Source organism: Capra hircus, chromosome 9, assembly GCF_001704415.2.
Source record: "Capra hircus breed San Clemente chromosome 9, ASM170441v1, whole genome shotgun sequence".
Classification (NCBI taxonomy): Eukaryota; Metazoa; Chordata; class Mammalia; order Artiodactyla; family Bovidae; genus Capra; species Capra hircus.
Window position 1 is genome coordinate 21,568,444 of NC_030816.1, and position 16,560 is coordinate 21,585,003.

At 40.1% G+C, this 16,560-nt stretch overlaps 1 protein-coding gene across 3 annotated transcripts in view; it reads right to left on the bottom strand.

Moving 5' to 3' along the window:
- The window catches only part of DSE (dermatan sulfate epimerase), a 74,372-nt gene that overhangs the window by 34,136 nt on the left and 23,676 nt on the right, over positions 1–16,560 (bottom strand). For 2 of the 3 annotated variants that reach the window (XM_018053038.1, XM_018053037.1), the window contains exon 2: positions 11,927–12,395. In XM_018053038.1, coding sequence (XP_017908527.1) covers positions 11,927–12,342 — 416 coding nt within the window. In that variant the 5' untranslated portion in view covers positions 12,343–12,395. Of the gene's footprint in view, positions 1–11,926; positions 12,396–16,560 lie in introns of those variants that run through there. The other variant, XM_018053039.1, reaches the window with a different exon arrangement.

Below are 16,560 nucleotides of genomic sequence, written 5' to 3' on the forward strand. Positions count from 1 at the left end.
GAACAGCAGGCAGGTCCTCAGAGTGAGAGTGAGGCCAAGTAAGTATGACCATCCACAGTGCACAAGGCACCAAATCAGATTCGAAACTGAAAACAGATCTTGGACTCCTGCTCATGGCAAGCCTAGACTACTCATCAAAATATGATCATTCATTCATTCCATTTATTATTAGTGTGCCTGTGGCCCCTACAGCATGTTCAACTCTTGGGACAGAAGTAAAACACGATGATGGTGCTGCTCTCAATAAGCTTACGTGCCAGAGGCAAACAAACGGTAGAATCCATACAATGACAGTGTAGGCGAAACAGCCTGTAAGAGTTCTGCAGGGGTTCCTTCGCACACCTGAATTACACTGGCCAGGGCAGGGTAGAAACTGGAGTTTAAAAGGTTTTTACGAAGAAGTTTCTTTAAGCTGCATCTTGAAGACACACACTCCTCATCAAGAGAACGAGGTAAGAAACCCTGTTACTACTGTAAAACCAACAAGTCACATGAAAAATAATACCTATGAGAATTGAGATGGATAAGGGGCTAGAGAAAATATTATGGAAGAAGGAGAAGTTAAATAGGATCCTGACGTCTACATCGAGTTGGGGTAAAGGAGGAAGGAAAGGGGGGATGAGTCTGGATCCCTGCAGGCAGAAAGCTCAGCTCAGGGCTGGTCTGTAAACTTGTTACCACCCAGACTGAGGCAGAGTTGAAACTGTCGGTACACATGGCCTAGTGAATCCCTGAGGATGCACATCAATGCCTGCCGGTGAAAAGCTTAAAACACTAAAATCACAGCCGTCTAGGAAATAAAAAGATTTCAAGAATCCGAAAGCTCTGGATGGGGGCATGTTTTACAGGAATGATGACAGGCTGATCTTTTTTAACCGCCTAAAGATAATTCTTCCTGAAGAGCTCACCCATATCCAACAGTGACAGCACCACCACCAACAGCAAGATGTATTCAGAGCAGTGAGAGTGAAGCACTGAATAAAGGGGAGGAAGGAGGAAAACAGCTAGAGGTAAGGAGTGTGGCAGCCACAGAACAGAGAAAGCGGTAGGGGATGAATGTGTAAAAATGAACGGATATGGCCAGGAAGTCCTTAAAATTATACTAATAAATAGATACCAAAGTATTTGCCAAGACAATCTATGAGCACTTGTAATGATTCCAGGGACAGAGGGCTTTGAAATCCATCTCTCCACACAGTTGGTGATACCAACAAAGTGAGACCATTAAAGTGGAGAGAAAAGTCATGCAAAAAAGTGAACTAGGGACTTCCCTGGTAGTTCAGTGGTTGGGAATCTGGCTGCCAATGCAGGGCACACGGGTTTGATCCTTGGTCTGGGAAGATCCCACGTGCCAAGGAGCAACTGAGTCTAAGCACCACAGCTACTAAGCCCATGCACCACAACTACTGAGTCCGGCGCCCCTTAGGACCTGTGCTTCACAAGAGAAGCCATTGCAGTGAGCAGCCCAGCACTGCATCTAGAGAGCAGCCCCCACTCGCCACAACCAGAGAAAAGCATGCACTGGCAATGAGGACCCGGTGCAGCCAAAAAATTAATAAATATATATTTTTAAAAGCAAACTATCTTTTCTCTCCCACACACCCACTCTACATTCCATCTCCTGTCTGCGTCACTGTGCACCCATTTGCCCAAGACAAAAACCAAGTCCCAAGCTTTCTACCTCCCTTCCCTTCACTATTTAATTTTTAGGTGCCTTAGAACCATAGGGGGAACTTGTTAAAAGGAAAAGTGTTTTGGCCTACTCCAAATGATCGTGTTTCCCTGAGCCTGGGCCAATTCCGGGAAGCTCTGTTTTTAAGAACACCTGTATGATTCTGATGAAGGAACCATAGTTTGAGAAACAGTGTCCCATATCCAATCAATCTCTTTGTAGATTCTCTGTCTTAAATGTCCCTTAAATTCATTCCTTCTTGTTCCTATTCTCTCTGGCTCAGCTGTGATCTTCACTTCCTCCCTAAGCTTCCATCTAGTTCCCTTCCGCCTGATTCCTCTCCTCAAAGCCATCCACACACAAAGCTTCTAAATTGCAGGCTTACGTGAGAAGCGTAATGATCTGTCTCCTGATTATGGTTTCTCCTGCTATCCAAAACCAGCATGTTGACATTGCAATGAAAAAGGAAGGATGGAGGGAAGAGATTGTGTTAAACACAGCTAAAACATGCTCTCTTGACAGATACAGCAGAAGATGAAGAAGGAAAGAGCCGTTCTGAAGATAACTATGGTAAAAGAACCAGCCAGCTTTATGAAAGACTGCACAGACATACACATGTTACTGCTATTCTCCAGTAGTTATAAATATCTCTTCACACACTATTAGTGAGAGCTTAATGTCAGCAAGGCCCTACATCTTAAGTGGTACTAGTACTAACTATTTCACTTAATAAAGGCAACTTTATAAAAAGATTATAAAGCTACACTGAAATAGAATAAATGTACATATACATATATATGTATATATGTAGCACTTGCTAACTCAAATCTCTCAAGATACAGGGCAAGGAATGCATAAAATTTAAGCAACATACTTGGCAAGTTTTAATATTAGATAAATGTGAGAGCCAGATTGTAAAGATGTAAAATTACCACATTTGCATCTTTGTTGTATATATGGGGTGAGCAGCACAGCTTTAGAACCCCTTCAGAAGAAGGATGAGGATGCCTCTGGCCTTAAGCACAGCTCCCTAGGACAACTCTAAAAGCCCACGGTGAATCTTTTTTTATTAAAAAAGCAACAAGTGACACTAAAAGAGCAGGAGGTAGGAGAGAGCATGACTCATCATGGAGACAGTTGAGGGTTGCACCAATACTGAAGGTTACACTCAAACAACAAACAGATCCCACAGGAAAACTAACTCAGGATTTCTTTCCAACTGGCTATGTGTAGAGGTGTATGCGAGACACAAAGGGCACCCCCCCCAGTGGCTCAGTGGTAAAGAATCTGCCTGCAATGCAGGACACCTGGGTTTGATCCCTGGGTCAGGAAGATCCTGTGGAGCAGGGCATGGCAACCCACTTCAGTATTCTTGCCTGGAATATTCCATGGACAGAGGAGCTGAGTAGGCTGCAGCCCATGGGGTTGCAAAGATTTGGACACAACTAAAGCGACTTAGCACGCACGCATGCAGGACAGGAAGCAAAAGTTAGAACGGGACATGGAACAACGGACTGGTTCAAGATTGGGAAAGACGTACGTCAAGGCTGTATATTGTCACCCTGCTTATTTAAATTACGTGCAGAGCACATCATGTGAAATGCTGGGCTGCATGAATCACAAGCTGAAATCAAGATTGCCAGGAGAAATAACAACCTCAGATATGCAGATGATACCACTCTTAACAGCAGAAAGCAAAGAGGAACTAAAGAGCCTCTTAATGAAGATGAAAAGAAGAGAGTAAAAAAGCTGGCTTAAAACTCAACATTCAAAAAACTAAGATCATGGCATCTGATCCCATCACCTCATGGAAAATAGATGGGGAAAAAGTGGAAACAGTGACAGATTTTCTTTTCTCAGGCTCCAAGATCACTGTAGACTATGACTGCAGCCATGAAATTAAAAGATGCTTGCTCCTTGCAAGAAAAGCTATGACCAACCTAGACAGCATATTAAAAAGCAGAGACATCACTTTACTGACAAAGGTCCATATAGTCAAAAATATGGTTTTTTCAGTAGTCATGTACAGATGTGAGAGCTGGACCATAAGAAGGCTGAGTGCCAAAGAACTGATGCTTTCAAACTGTGGTGCTTGGAGAAGACTCTTGAGAGTCCCTTCAACAGCAAGGAGATCAAACCAGTCAATCCTAAAGGAAATCAATCCTGAATATTCATTGGAAGGACTGATACTGAAGCTGAAGCTCCAATACTTTGGCTGCCTGATGCTAAGAGCTGGCTCACTGGAAAAGACCCTGATGCTGGGAAAGATTGAGGGCAAGAGGAGAAGGGAGACACAAAGGATAAGATGGTTGAATGGCATCATCGACTCAGTGGACATGAGTCTGAGCAAACTCCAGGAGATAGTGAAGGACAGGGAAGCCTGGCATGCTGCCGTTCATGGGGCCCAAAGAGTCAGACACGACTTAGCAGTTGAACAACAACAACAGAGATGATATAAAATGTCTCACACTTGTTGTTAGAAAGAAGCATTATTAAACTATTTTAACCTCACTTCATCTGAATGGAGAAGAGTCTCCTTGTTGCGTATGAAAACCAGCAGAGATGCTCAGCTAACCTTAACACCTGATTTGGCCTCTCCCTGAGCAATTCCTCACCTGCTTCCTCCTGCCACCGGTCTCAAAACGCCAGTCCTTGCCCACTGCCCTCACCTGGAATGATGCTGGCAAAAACCTGTTAACTAAATGGTATACCAGAAGGGAATTCCCAATGGCCAGGTTCCTAAAACGTGTTTCTGTAAATATTAAAGAATCTGATCATCATAAAAAGCCTTGTTGTCATCAGTTTTAGACTTCTGTTTGCAAGGATTTATAGCAGGGTAAAAGCAGTGTCTTTCTTTAGATCACTGAATGAATGGAACAGAGAGAAAAAGAGAGGCAGAAGGGGAAAGAGGAGGAAGGGCAGAAGGGAGGGAAAGCATGAAGGAGAAAGAGCCAGGGGACTTGGCTGCTGCTGCTGCTGCCAAGTTGCTTTAGTTGTGTCTGACTCTGTGCAACCCTAGAGACGGCAGCCCACCAAGCTCCCCCGTCCCTGGGATTCTCCAGGTAAGAACACTGGAGTGGGTTGCCATTTCCTTCTCCAATGCATGAAAGTGAAAGTGAAGTCGCTCAGTCGTGTCCGACTCCTAGCGACCCCATGGACTGCAGCCCACCAGGCTCCTCCATCCATGGGATTTTCCAGGCAAGGGTACCGGAGTGGGGTGCCACTGCCTTCTCCGAGGGGACTTGGGGGCTGGGTTAATAGAGACCCTGCAGTTGAGTCCACTGGATTTGTTTTCTTGAATGGATTCCAGGTGCACTATGGGCTACGCCTCCAGGTCTTCACCACTGTAAGGTCATGAGAGGAAAATCTGATCTTTTTACTTAGGGTGCTGTGGCTCTACATCCTCCCCTACTTTGAGCCCCAGCTTTACTGTGCAACTTAGAGAAGTAAAAAGCCTAAGAGACAGCTGGAGGGAACTGCATTTGAAGCCCAGCACACCATGCTGATTGACGTGCTCACCCTTCATTGTGGAACATACAGGAATAAAACTGATTGGTTCACTATGATATGCCAAGGGCATTTTTTTACTTTATTATTTTTTTGTATTTTATTTTGCAAACGGGCCCTTAGATGTCACTCTCCAGAAGTTTGCATTGCACAAGCAAGGAATTTAATACACTGTCTGTTGCAAATAAAATGATAATTACTCCTCTGTCCAAAAGTTCAACTTCCTTTGTTTCCCTCACCAGTTCTGAATTCTTGTAGCTAACTGGCACCCGTGCAAGAGTGAAGTAATTTCTTTCCTCTGTGATTTATTTTCTGATGATAAGTAAGCAAAAATACTATAAAAAAGGGAAGAAAATGATGCCAAATGAGTACTTCTCAAAAACACAACTCCAGAGTGAGCAGGTAAAATGAAGTCCTGTGTATCAAGAATAAAGCTACATGATCATATCTATTTCTATACAGTAAAAATAAACTTTTTAGTAAAATATGTATCCGGCACATAATGCTAAGAGCTTTACATGCATTATCTCATTTAACCCTTGGAACAACATTGCTTGCATGGGAAGAATCAATCCACATTTTAAAGACAAAGACACTGGGGTTTTATAGACGTTAAAAAAAAAAAAAAACCTGCTAAAGGCTGATAAAATAGAGTCAAGACACAAGCGCAGCTCTGCATCTGAGGACTGCTATGCTTGGCCCCTTCCCCAGGCTTTACAATGTTTAGACAAAAGCCTTGAAAAGCCCGTTGCTCAGAAATGCACATGGGATAACTATATGCTGTCAGTAGAGCTTGAACAACAAATCTTTCGTTACAATTCTATTTTAAATCTCTATGCAGTGCATTCATTTCTTCATAATAGGTGCGATATGGTCAACTTATCTATATCTTTCTTAAGTTGCTCAGGTGTGGCATGATTTCCAATGATCATTTAAGTGAGTTTTTTGTTTGTTTTTAGGTATAGAAGATTACTCTAACAACAGGCAGAGTAGTGAAATACCAAGCTCAGAGAACGCATCTATCATAAGCTCAGCTGAGACACACAATGTATAGAGAGGCCACCTGACAGGTATACATCATCTCACTTTCTGCAGGAGCAAAATTCTACTGAAGGACTAAGCTAGACTAGGAAAGAAAAGTAGAGTAGCCTGGGACTAAACCATACGTCCATTCCCTCTACCTCCAGTCTAGTTTTAGTCAATTTCACTTTGAAGAACCTTCATCCAACGATACTAGAGCATTCATTCATTGGGCAAAAACATACCCGATACTCTGTTAGGAGATGACAGAGGTATGTATGATCAAAACAGAGCCAGTCCTGCCCTCAGTCTAGTCTCAGTTCAGTTCAGTCGCTTAGTCGTGTCCGACTCTTTGCGACCCCATGAATCACAGCACGCCAGGCCTCCCTGTCCATCACCAACTCCTGGAGTTCACTCAGACTCACGTCCATCGAGTCAGTGATGCCATCCAGCCATCTCATCCTCTGTCGTCCCGTTCTCCTGCCCCCAATCCCTCCCAGCATCAGAGTCTTTTCCAATGAGTCAACTCTTCACATGAGGTGGCCAAAGTATTGGAGTTTCAGCTTTAGCATCATTCCTTCCAAAGAAATCCCAGGGCTGATCTCCTTTAGAATGGATTGGTTGGATCTCCTTGCAGTCCAAGGGACTCTCAAGAGTCTTCTCCAACACCACACTTCAAAAGCATCAATGCTTCGGCTCTCAGCCTTCTTCACAGTCCAACCCTCACATCCCTACATGACCACTGGAAAAACCATAGCCTTGACTAGACAGACCTTAGTTGGCAAAGTAATGTCTCTGCTTTTGAATATACTATTTAGGTTAGTCATAACTTGTCTTCCAAGGAGTAAGCGTCTTTTAATTTCATGGTTGCAATCACCATCTGCAGTGATTTTGGAGCCCCCCAAAAAATAAAGTCTGCCACTGTTTCCACTGTTTCCCCATCTATTTCCCATGAAGTGATGGGACCAGATGCCATGATCTTCGTTTTCTGAATGTTGAGCTTTAAGCCAACTTTTTCACTCTCCTCTTTCACTTTCATCAAGAGGCTTTTTAGTTCCTCTTCACTTTCTGCCATAAGGGTGGTGTCTAGTCTAGTATAGTATAAAAAAGACAGCACTGTGCTATTCATCACACATGCACTGGACAGATGTTCATGAAACTACCATGAGAGTTTTTCATGAAAATTCCAGGAGAACTTTCTCTCTGATCCTTGAGTCAAGAGTAGTAGTTGGAGTACATGATCTATTTTTAATCCCATGGACACTATACTTCAAAACTAACTGAACCTACCTTCTTTACTTTTAAAAGAATTTAGGGCCCACCTGTGGCCCATTCACCCATCGGACATAAGATGCATTTCAGCAACTGCTTCCTTGCTACTCCAGCTGATACTCTTAATCTTTTCCTTTCCTCTTTTGTTTCTCAGCTAGCTCTTATTTCAGTATTATATTTTGTTTCCTTAATCTTTGGGAAGAAAGGTACAGTAGAAAAAAGTAAAGATAAGTAAATAAAAATATACATACATATGAAAATGTTAGGAAAACTGAGCAATATGTGCTTATTCCAAAACTTCAAAAGCTGACTCTTTAGAAATACCTTAAATCTTCACTAAGATCTGTTTTTATTATTTTCTCACCTTTAAGTTCTTGAGGAAAAAAAACTGATGGAAAATTTTTCATTTTTTGGCATCCAACAGTGTTCCCTTTTTAATTAAGTTAAGGATTGAATGCAGAAATCAACCATTTATAAAAGAGAATTTCCCCATGTGCCAACTGACATATATAGACCTTGCTCTGGTGATTAGATGATATATAAAAAAAGAAAGAAATGACTTTAACTGTAATAGAACACATTTTCTATTGTTACCAGGTCTAGATTTATGATCTCAGCGCTTCTTATTCTTAAAGCAGTTGTATAATGAAGTTCTAATCACTCTTTTATATAACACAGGGACAACTGTAACCCAAATCCTAGCTCTCATTTGGAAGAGGAGATCTATAGAGGAAAAAAGGCTTAATTTAAAGGTCAAAGACATTATTGGTGATGCTGAAAATGATGTGCCATTTTATATATAGGTTAAAGTAACATCTTTAAAAATTTGATTTTTACAACCAAGTTAAGAACGATTCAATTACCTTGTTACCTTTACTGTTACAGAGAATGTTATGAAGAATGCATGACCTTAACAAAAGGCAGAAGAGCAAAGCAGAGAGAGCTTCTGAAAGAGAATACGGACATCTCCACAAAAGCAGATACAGGACATAGACACGTCTCATCTCTGCGTACTCACCGACACACAAAATTATAATGTTAAAAGATGACAGTACTGCATGTGGTTATTTTTTAATCACCAACATCATTATCAATCTATGAGATCCCTTTCTACTTTTATCAGATGAACACATAATAAGATCAGTATATGGCTAGATAATATTTTCCATTTAACTTTTTCAATGGCCTTAGACTGTTCAATAAGTAAATCTACAGCTGTGACTTTACTTAAAAAATATTCAAATTAAATGAACTACATTAATAAATCTGTATGCATATATATGTCAGATGTACTTCTTTTTAATACCAGACAAAAGACACATCATTGTTCCTTTCCCCTAAGCCATCACAATTGGTGCTACCATCAGATTCTTATCTGCTAACAAAAACGGCCCAAGGGAGCAACACTGAAAGTTTTAATGGAATAATGCCAAAAGGAACATATTATACGTTAAACAGATGTTCTAGTTTTGAGAGCAATTTGAACAAAGATAAGCAAAGTCTCCAAATAAATCCCAAACAAATACTATTTCCTTACAGCCTACATACACCAAATTATAAACTAAACAAGATCTAAATACTAAGTAAATACCAGTAACAATAATTATCATTGTCATTCTTATTTATAGAAGGTTTACTGTGTGATAGGAACTGTGCCAATAAGTATTTTACGTTATCACTTTATTCCTCAAATCTTTAAGTAATTCATGAATAAAAACTAGTGACCACTGCCCCCCCCACCCCATTAAGTGATCCTTACACTTAATTCTGAGCAAAGAATATAGTCCTAGCTTAGGTGTCAGATACCCAGTGTTTGCAGCCCTTATGCTCGGTGCAAATTTTAAATGTACAGAGCTATTTTTTTTTTTCATCATTGAATCCCCATCATAGAAATCCCCATGTCTATATGGTACATGACATGCAACAGATGATCAATAAATGTTTGTTAATGTTTGTTAATTGAACAAGTGAATGGATACAATTTACTCACTGGTTTTTATAAAGAGTAGGAAGGATCTTCATGGAATATGGCAAATGTATTAAGCTCAATGAAGCCATTGTAGGAAGATTTTTAAAAATTAAACAGTATTAAATATTGATCTCTTTTATACATAAGTCTTTTATTTTCCCCTGAAACCAAATATAGGTGAACTATATCCTAAGACAGTGACAATACCTATATAACTTTCTCTGGGCATCATAGGAGCGTACGAGTTAGCTGATTTCAATATGGATAGTTGAACTACGAAAACATTCAGCAGTATTCTAAGTTTCAAAAAGGGACTGATTATATTCAACTACAATTTATTAAAAATTTAAGAGTCTAGGGATTGGGTGCGATTGCTCTTAAAACTAGTAATTTCCATAAAATCATTTAAAAGTACCACCGAGTAACAGTTCTTCCCAAGATAAAAATATTCTAGTAGCTTGACTTTTTATGCTAGGATAACTTAGGAAATACACAGCAGATATAAAGGTAAATTCTCAATTTCTGACCTTCATCTACCAGGAGGTCAAGAGAAAGAACTCAACTGTTCAGCTCTATTAAATCACAGGCTGGCTTTTGGGTTACTGGATAATGGCATAGAGTTATACCTGTTTTTTATCAATACTGCCACAAAAAAAGTACCAGTCCTCTAGTATATTTCTACACATCTCCATCAACCAGTAATTCTGAACCTGCAGAAACTACGAAAATGATCATTTTTAAGTTTTATTTTCCTCCTTTTAATCCTTTTCTAATGACAGCATTTAAGGTGGTGTTTATATGCCTGAATGGTTTTTATTATAATAAAATTGCACAGGTCTTGTGCAAGTCTCTTAACGTGATTGTATTTATCCTGATAAAGTCTCCATTTTAAATTGGTACTTCCCAGTTACCTACTCTTTCATGAGGTGAAATTAATGTTCCAGAATGGCTCTTTGGAACATTTCTATCAGTATCTTAATCTGTCAGATTTCACTTATCTATCTAAAACAAAAAGGACTTGACCTTTATAGACAACAAAGATTTTTTTCCTCAAATACTACAAATATGGCTGCCATTTTAAACTAACTGTACAATGTCAAGTAACTGTGATATCTGCTAACAGAACTTTATAGTTCAAATACCCAATTTGCATACATCATTTTTTTATTATTTAAAAAATTTTTCCAAGCTTTACTGTATGGTTGGCAAATAAAAACTGAAGTCATACATCTTTTATGTTCTTTCTTAGAGTCAGGAATAGAATGAGTTAATCAAGAACAGAAACTATGGCATATATGGCTCAGCTTTGAAACAATCCAAATAAAAAGTTTCTTTTCAATCTAAAATATTGTAAGCTTCAAAATGATTATACATACCTAACAATAAACCTTAAAAATAAGCTCTGATATGAATGTAATACCAATGCTTCTATAATCTTTTTCAATAAGAAATTTCAGGAAATCCTTCAAACTCTATAAGTAAACAACATTCTTTATAATACTGCAGAAATTTAGGAAGAATTACATTTATTTATTGTATTGGCGGAATTCAGGAAGCTTGCAAGCTACCATTCTTCACCCCTATGATAAGTGAGATGTAACTCACCACAACATTAAATGCATTCACTGATTTTTCTAATCATTTAAAAATAAGCTCTTTCTAACCTTAGGACAATTAACAGCCTATATAATTTTAAAAGGATATTTCATATAGTTTGCAATTGTTTTAATATAATTGGTCCATGACTATGTATTAAAACACAGTTTAAATAAGAATACACAAAAATCTCTAATTAATTCATGCCATACCTTCTGGAATCAGGGAGGCACATTAATTATAAACAAATAAATTTAAGCTAATCAAGAAGTGACAGGAAGTTTGTACTCAAATTTTGAACTCCTGAAAGTAAATTATTACATAATTAGAATTCCTCACATAATTATACTACAACTTTGGTTTTCATACAGGTTTGGGCAATTTGCTGGTTATTGGATAAGATCTTGTTTATAAATTGCCAGTTAATCCTATCACATTTACTTTTAGCTCTTCAAGCTCCTAATTGTCCTAAAATGGAAAGAAATCTTAATTGGAGGAAATCTCTTGCTGGCAAAAGGTTTTAACTACTTGGGGGTCAGTCAGAACCTAAGACCTGATGATAGTAATACAAGTGTGTTAAACAAGGGGGAAAGAAATCTCAACAATCAAGATGATACTATTTACTCAAGAAAGCAAATTATTTTTTCTTTGGTTAGACTGTATCTATAAATATTTTTCTTCTAACTTTAAACATGGAAGTTACTGGATCTTTGCAACTAGAGACCATTCATAAGCCACTGACAACACAAATAACAAGCAATCTTTCCCCTTCGATTACACACACACACACAGAATATATGAAAATCTGGCCTCTGAGATTTCACCTCCCTATGAATTCATTACTTAAATCACAGAGTTAATACAGTAAGAAGAAAAAGACAAAAATCTACCAACTAGGCTGAGCTGCCATCCTCTCCATGTAGTCTTTGGCCATATCTCGGGCTTCCATGTTCTCAGGATACAGCACACAGAACATTGCTAAGGCCCCCAAGTTGTTGCCGTAAATCTCATTCCAGCGGGCGCTGTACTCTTTGGGATCCCAAGGAGGGAGGTACTCCAAGGGGCTGGACAGCATGGTGTTCACAGCCTCAGTGAGCCGGGCGGCAATGTGCTCGTGGGAGCTGGCAGCCCTCAGCTGGAGCTCGGCCACCTCCGCCCTGGAGAAGTACAGCATTGGGTGGCTGTCGTAGTTGGCATTGGTGAAGGGGATCATGACTTTTGGATTCTCGTCTGTGACGCAGGCTGACACAAAGCAAAACAAACATATGAAAAACACACTGGGAGCCCCCCGTGTGTGAGTCCTCATCGTGGCATCAGATCTCCAAATCTCCAAGGCAGCCAAACCATCTTCGAAAGATCCTACAGGAGAATAAAAAGGAGAGGAGGTTATGTCAGCCAGAGGACTACTGAAGCAGGAAATATATGGTAGGCAGCCACCTTGCATACTATGAAAATTAAGCCTAAGAATTTTCAGATATTTCAAAAATGCAACAAACATTTGAACTAGGAAGAAACTAAAACCTAATAATTTAATTAATTACACATGATACATCAGATATATTCATTGTGGAAAACAGAACTTCGGACTTGGGAAAATGGTGTAATATTTGCTCGAGTAGAGAAGAAAAACCCTAGCTGGCATTCTTCTCACATTTTATTGCACAAAAGCGTTTCAATTTTATGGTATTTTTGGACATTATTATGAAGGCTACAATAACCAAAAGCTGGTGGTGAAATGTCTGGGAATCTGAATGGACGTTAGGGAAAAAATCAGAAAATCCTGTCTTAATACAGCCTCCTGCACTCTTAAGTTTTCCCCTCCTAACATTCTCCATTCTGAATGAGGGATTAGGATCAATACATCTATATGAATGTGAGCAGACAAAATATTATGAGTAAGGCTGAATATCCTCTTTGTGTCAGCAGAAGGTGGGGACAAGGACTAACAGAAGTAGGGTAAACATCTGCTAAGCCCATGCGTTCCCTGGGATGACATCAGCAGGCATGCAAGGCAAGATCAGACATGGGGCTGCTGGGACTGGAGACTGACATGCCTTCATTCAGAAAATAAAATGCCAGACTTAAAAGGCTGAAAGAACACGTGTGCATTTTCCCATTATTATTTGAAACTACTGTCTGCTTTTTTCATTTCTCACTCGGGATTTTGGTGTCATTCAGTTAAGTCAGACACTTAAACCAAGCTCACATATTTTCTTAAACTGCTTAACTTTCTTGAAAATCCTTTTCTTCAGTGGCAGCTTTGCTCACTAGTTAAAGAATGTCTTTCAAAGTAGGAACATTAAAAAAAGAAACCCCTCAGCCTGGTCTATGTCCCACATCTGGGATAAAGCAGGCATAAAATCCCCCAGAGGCAAGTCAGGGAATTCTTAAAATTCTTCAGAGGGGAAAGGTTATGGAAAGCAGACCAGAAAAAGACAGTTTTATGTAAACAATGAACAGTAGTTTTCAATTATTAGAGGGAGAAACTGATGGAGAAAAAATCAATCTCCCCAGCTGAACGCAAACCATTTTTCCAAGGAAAATCTGCCTCATCACATTCAGAAGAAAGAAAACCAAGGGTTTAACACACATTGGAGAACAACCCATACTCTTAACTTGGTCTGTGTCCAAGTGATGCAACACAGCATCATTCGTGGATGCTGCCATAAACTCTAGTATTCTTTATACTTCTGAATGTGCGTTAGCCTATATATTAAAAAGTCAGTGGCAGTGTGTGTGTTAACTATTTTAGACTTACTTCAAGAACAGAACTTTTAAGGAATAAAAAGTGAATATAGCCAAGCTACATAAAATATATAAAATAGAAATAACTCTTGGACTCTACCCGTATTATGTCTAGCACCCAAATCTTCAAGGCGGCTGGCTGGACCCTTCAAGGTCAGAGAGCTAGCCAACAGAAACAGTCTTCGGTGGTTATGACTGAGGAGGGCTGTGGTCTCTGGTAACACAAGAGACGTGGCTCGCTCTGAAAGCTCCCTCCCCACCACCCTCACCCTGGCGTTTATTTTCTGCTCTTAAGAGAACAAGTGTGCTAATTAAAAAAAAAAAAAAAAGCCTGCATATATTAAATCCCCACTGGATGGGGCCTTCAATGCAATTAGCACTGTGAGGGTCTTAGGCATCCAGGGTGAGGATGGCTTGGAGGTTTCTCCTTTAACCGACCTCTACATAGATAGAACTGAGAATCTTCTCTGAGCTACTGGTTTTTAAATGTGCAGCTCAGGTTCTAGGTGGGTAAGCAGGTGGCGTGGGGTATGGAGGGATGGGTTGGAAGCTATGTGAAGACTAGAATCTGTATCTCAGATTTTGTACATGCTAAGTTGCTTCAGTCATGTCTGACTCTTTGCGACCCCATGGACTGTAGCCCACCAGGCTCCTCTGTCCATGGGACTCTACAGGCAAGAATATTGAAGCGGATTGCTGTGCCCTCCTCCAGGGGATATTCTCGATCCAGGGATTGACCTGGTCTCTCATGTCTCCTGCACTTGCAGGAGGGTTCTTCTATACATACATTCCCTAAAAGGGGCTAAGGTTGATATGTTTTATTCTCTTACTTTCTCTTTTTCTAAGGAAAAAAAAAAGTTTTATTTTTAAATTTTTGGCTGCACCCTGCAGCATGTGGGATCTTAGTTCCCCAATCAGGGATCAAACCCACACTTCTGCATTGGAAGGCAGAGTCTTCATCACTGAGAAGTCCCTGCTTTGCTATATTCTCTTTCTCCTGCTTTATGTACAGCACCCTCCTACCCAGGTCTGGAGTCGCTGAGCTTAGAGAAGCTGCTCCAGTAAGACCCTCCCAATGCAGGACTGAACCACGCTGTGATCGCAGCCACTTCTGCCACATGGCTTCCAGTTACATAGGACATGCCCGAGTATATTTAAACTAGAAGCGTTGCTTCTGAAGCACAGACCTCATTAAGATGTTGTTTTGGGAATGATGCCATCTCAATATGCCAACTGTTACTGAAGGTTCCCTAGTTATTGCTTCAAATTCATGTGGAGGTGTCAGGGCAGCAAGGCTTGAGTTACCACACATTGAAAACATTCCTGTTGGAATACATGTGGGCCAGGGTACAACCCACAGAAATTCTGCTAAACGATCATCTACGAGGACGGAGAAGAAGAGACTATGACACTCACAGGGGCACAAATTGTGCTGCTCTCCTTACGGCATACATGCAAGCAGCTATGAAGGCCTTTGCTGATCTACCCAAAGAGTTAACATCTCCTGCATCTGGCTGATGGCTGTATTACATGGGACTGTTTCGGCTGTTTATGCCAGACCTCTCCAAAGAGGGGACCACAGCTTCCTTTTTGCATCGCAGGGGTTAGCAGTGTGTGCCTGGCATGTACAAGGCAGTTCACAGACACTGAACTTCTGGGCTTAGGAAGTGATAGAGGGGATCTTATCACTAAAATGAGCAAGGAGAAATCTTACTCCTCCTTACTTGAAGCTAAAGCAAGTTCAGAATTTTTGAGATATAGTTTCTGCGAGGAAACAAATAGAGAAAAATACTCATGAGGCCTAGTCACTACTGTAGCCTAAAAAACATTCAGTAGTTTACCAAAAAAACAGAAGGAAGAAAATAAATGAAACTTAACCAAAGTCTTTAGGCTGGTAACCCAAGGGAGACCTAGTTCTCATCTACCATCTTAAATCTGTCTAGGTTTTTATTGAAAAGCCCCTATATCCAGGTTTGGGGTTTCCCCCTTAACCATCTACCTTCAGCATTCTATGTACCCTCTCTGCCAAGGGAAGAGCTAGAATTAGACGAAAGGAGCATTTCTCAAGGCAATTTTAGGTGGACACTGGTGGCTAGGCTTTATGCTAACTTCATGTACTTATTTCAGTGCACATTAGGAAAAGCTATAACTATCATATCAAACCAGATTTCAACAGATACATAAAGTTCCTGTTTAAAATACATTTAAGTTTAAAAGTAAGTTTAAAAGAAAAACAAATGGATAAGGCAAAAGCTGTTGAAGGTGGTGCCTGAATGACCAAAATTTGGAAGATGCTGAAGGCTAAAGAGTTTACCAAAATGACCAACCGTGACCCTCCCCCTTTCTCTAACACAAAACACAACCAGTTTCCTTAAATCTTTAAGCTGCCCTTGGCCCAGTTCAGGAGCAAGGCACCCTCAAAATGGCAAAACCGTGAGCTCCGCTCAGAAGCTGCCTATGAGTAGTGCACAGTGTACTCATAATTCAGTTCTCAGAATGGTTCTGAACGACCCTTTTTAGCCTCATTTCCTCCAACAGCCTTTCTTTCCTCTTCTCTTCCACGAGTTCTCTTTCCTAATTCAGTTTTCCTTCCCATTCTTTTATCTCACTCGAACAGCTCAGAGAGCAAAACATTCCTAACTTTAGACCTAATCAATGAATACAGTACAGTTGAGATCATTCAGACAGAAATATAATCATTTATCTGCTTGTATGCACCACATACATCTGCAGCAGTTCAACCGGCATTATGCTAAGGCCAAGTCAAATAACGTAAAAA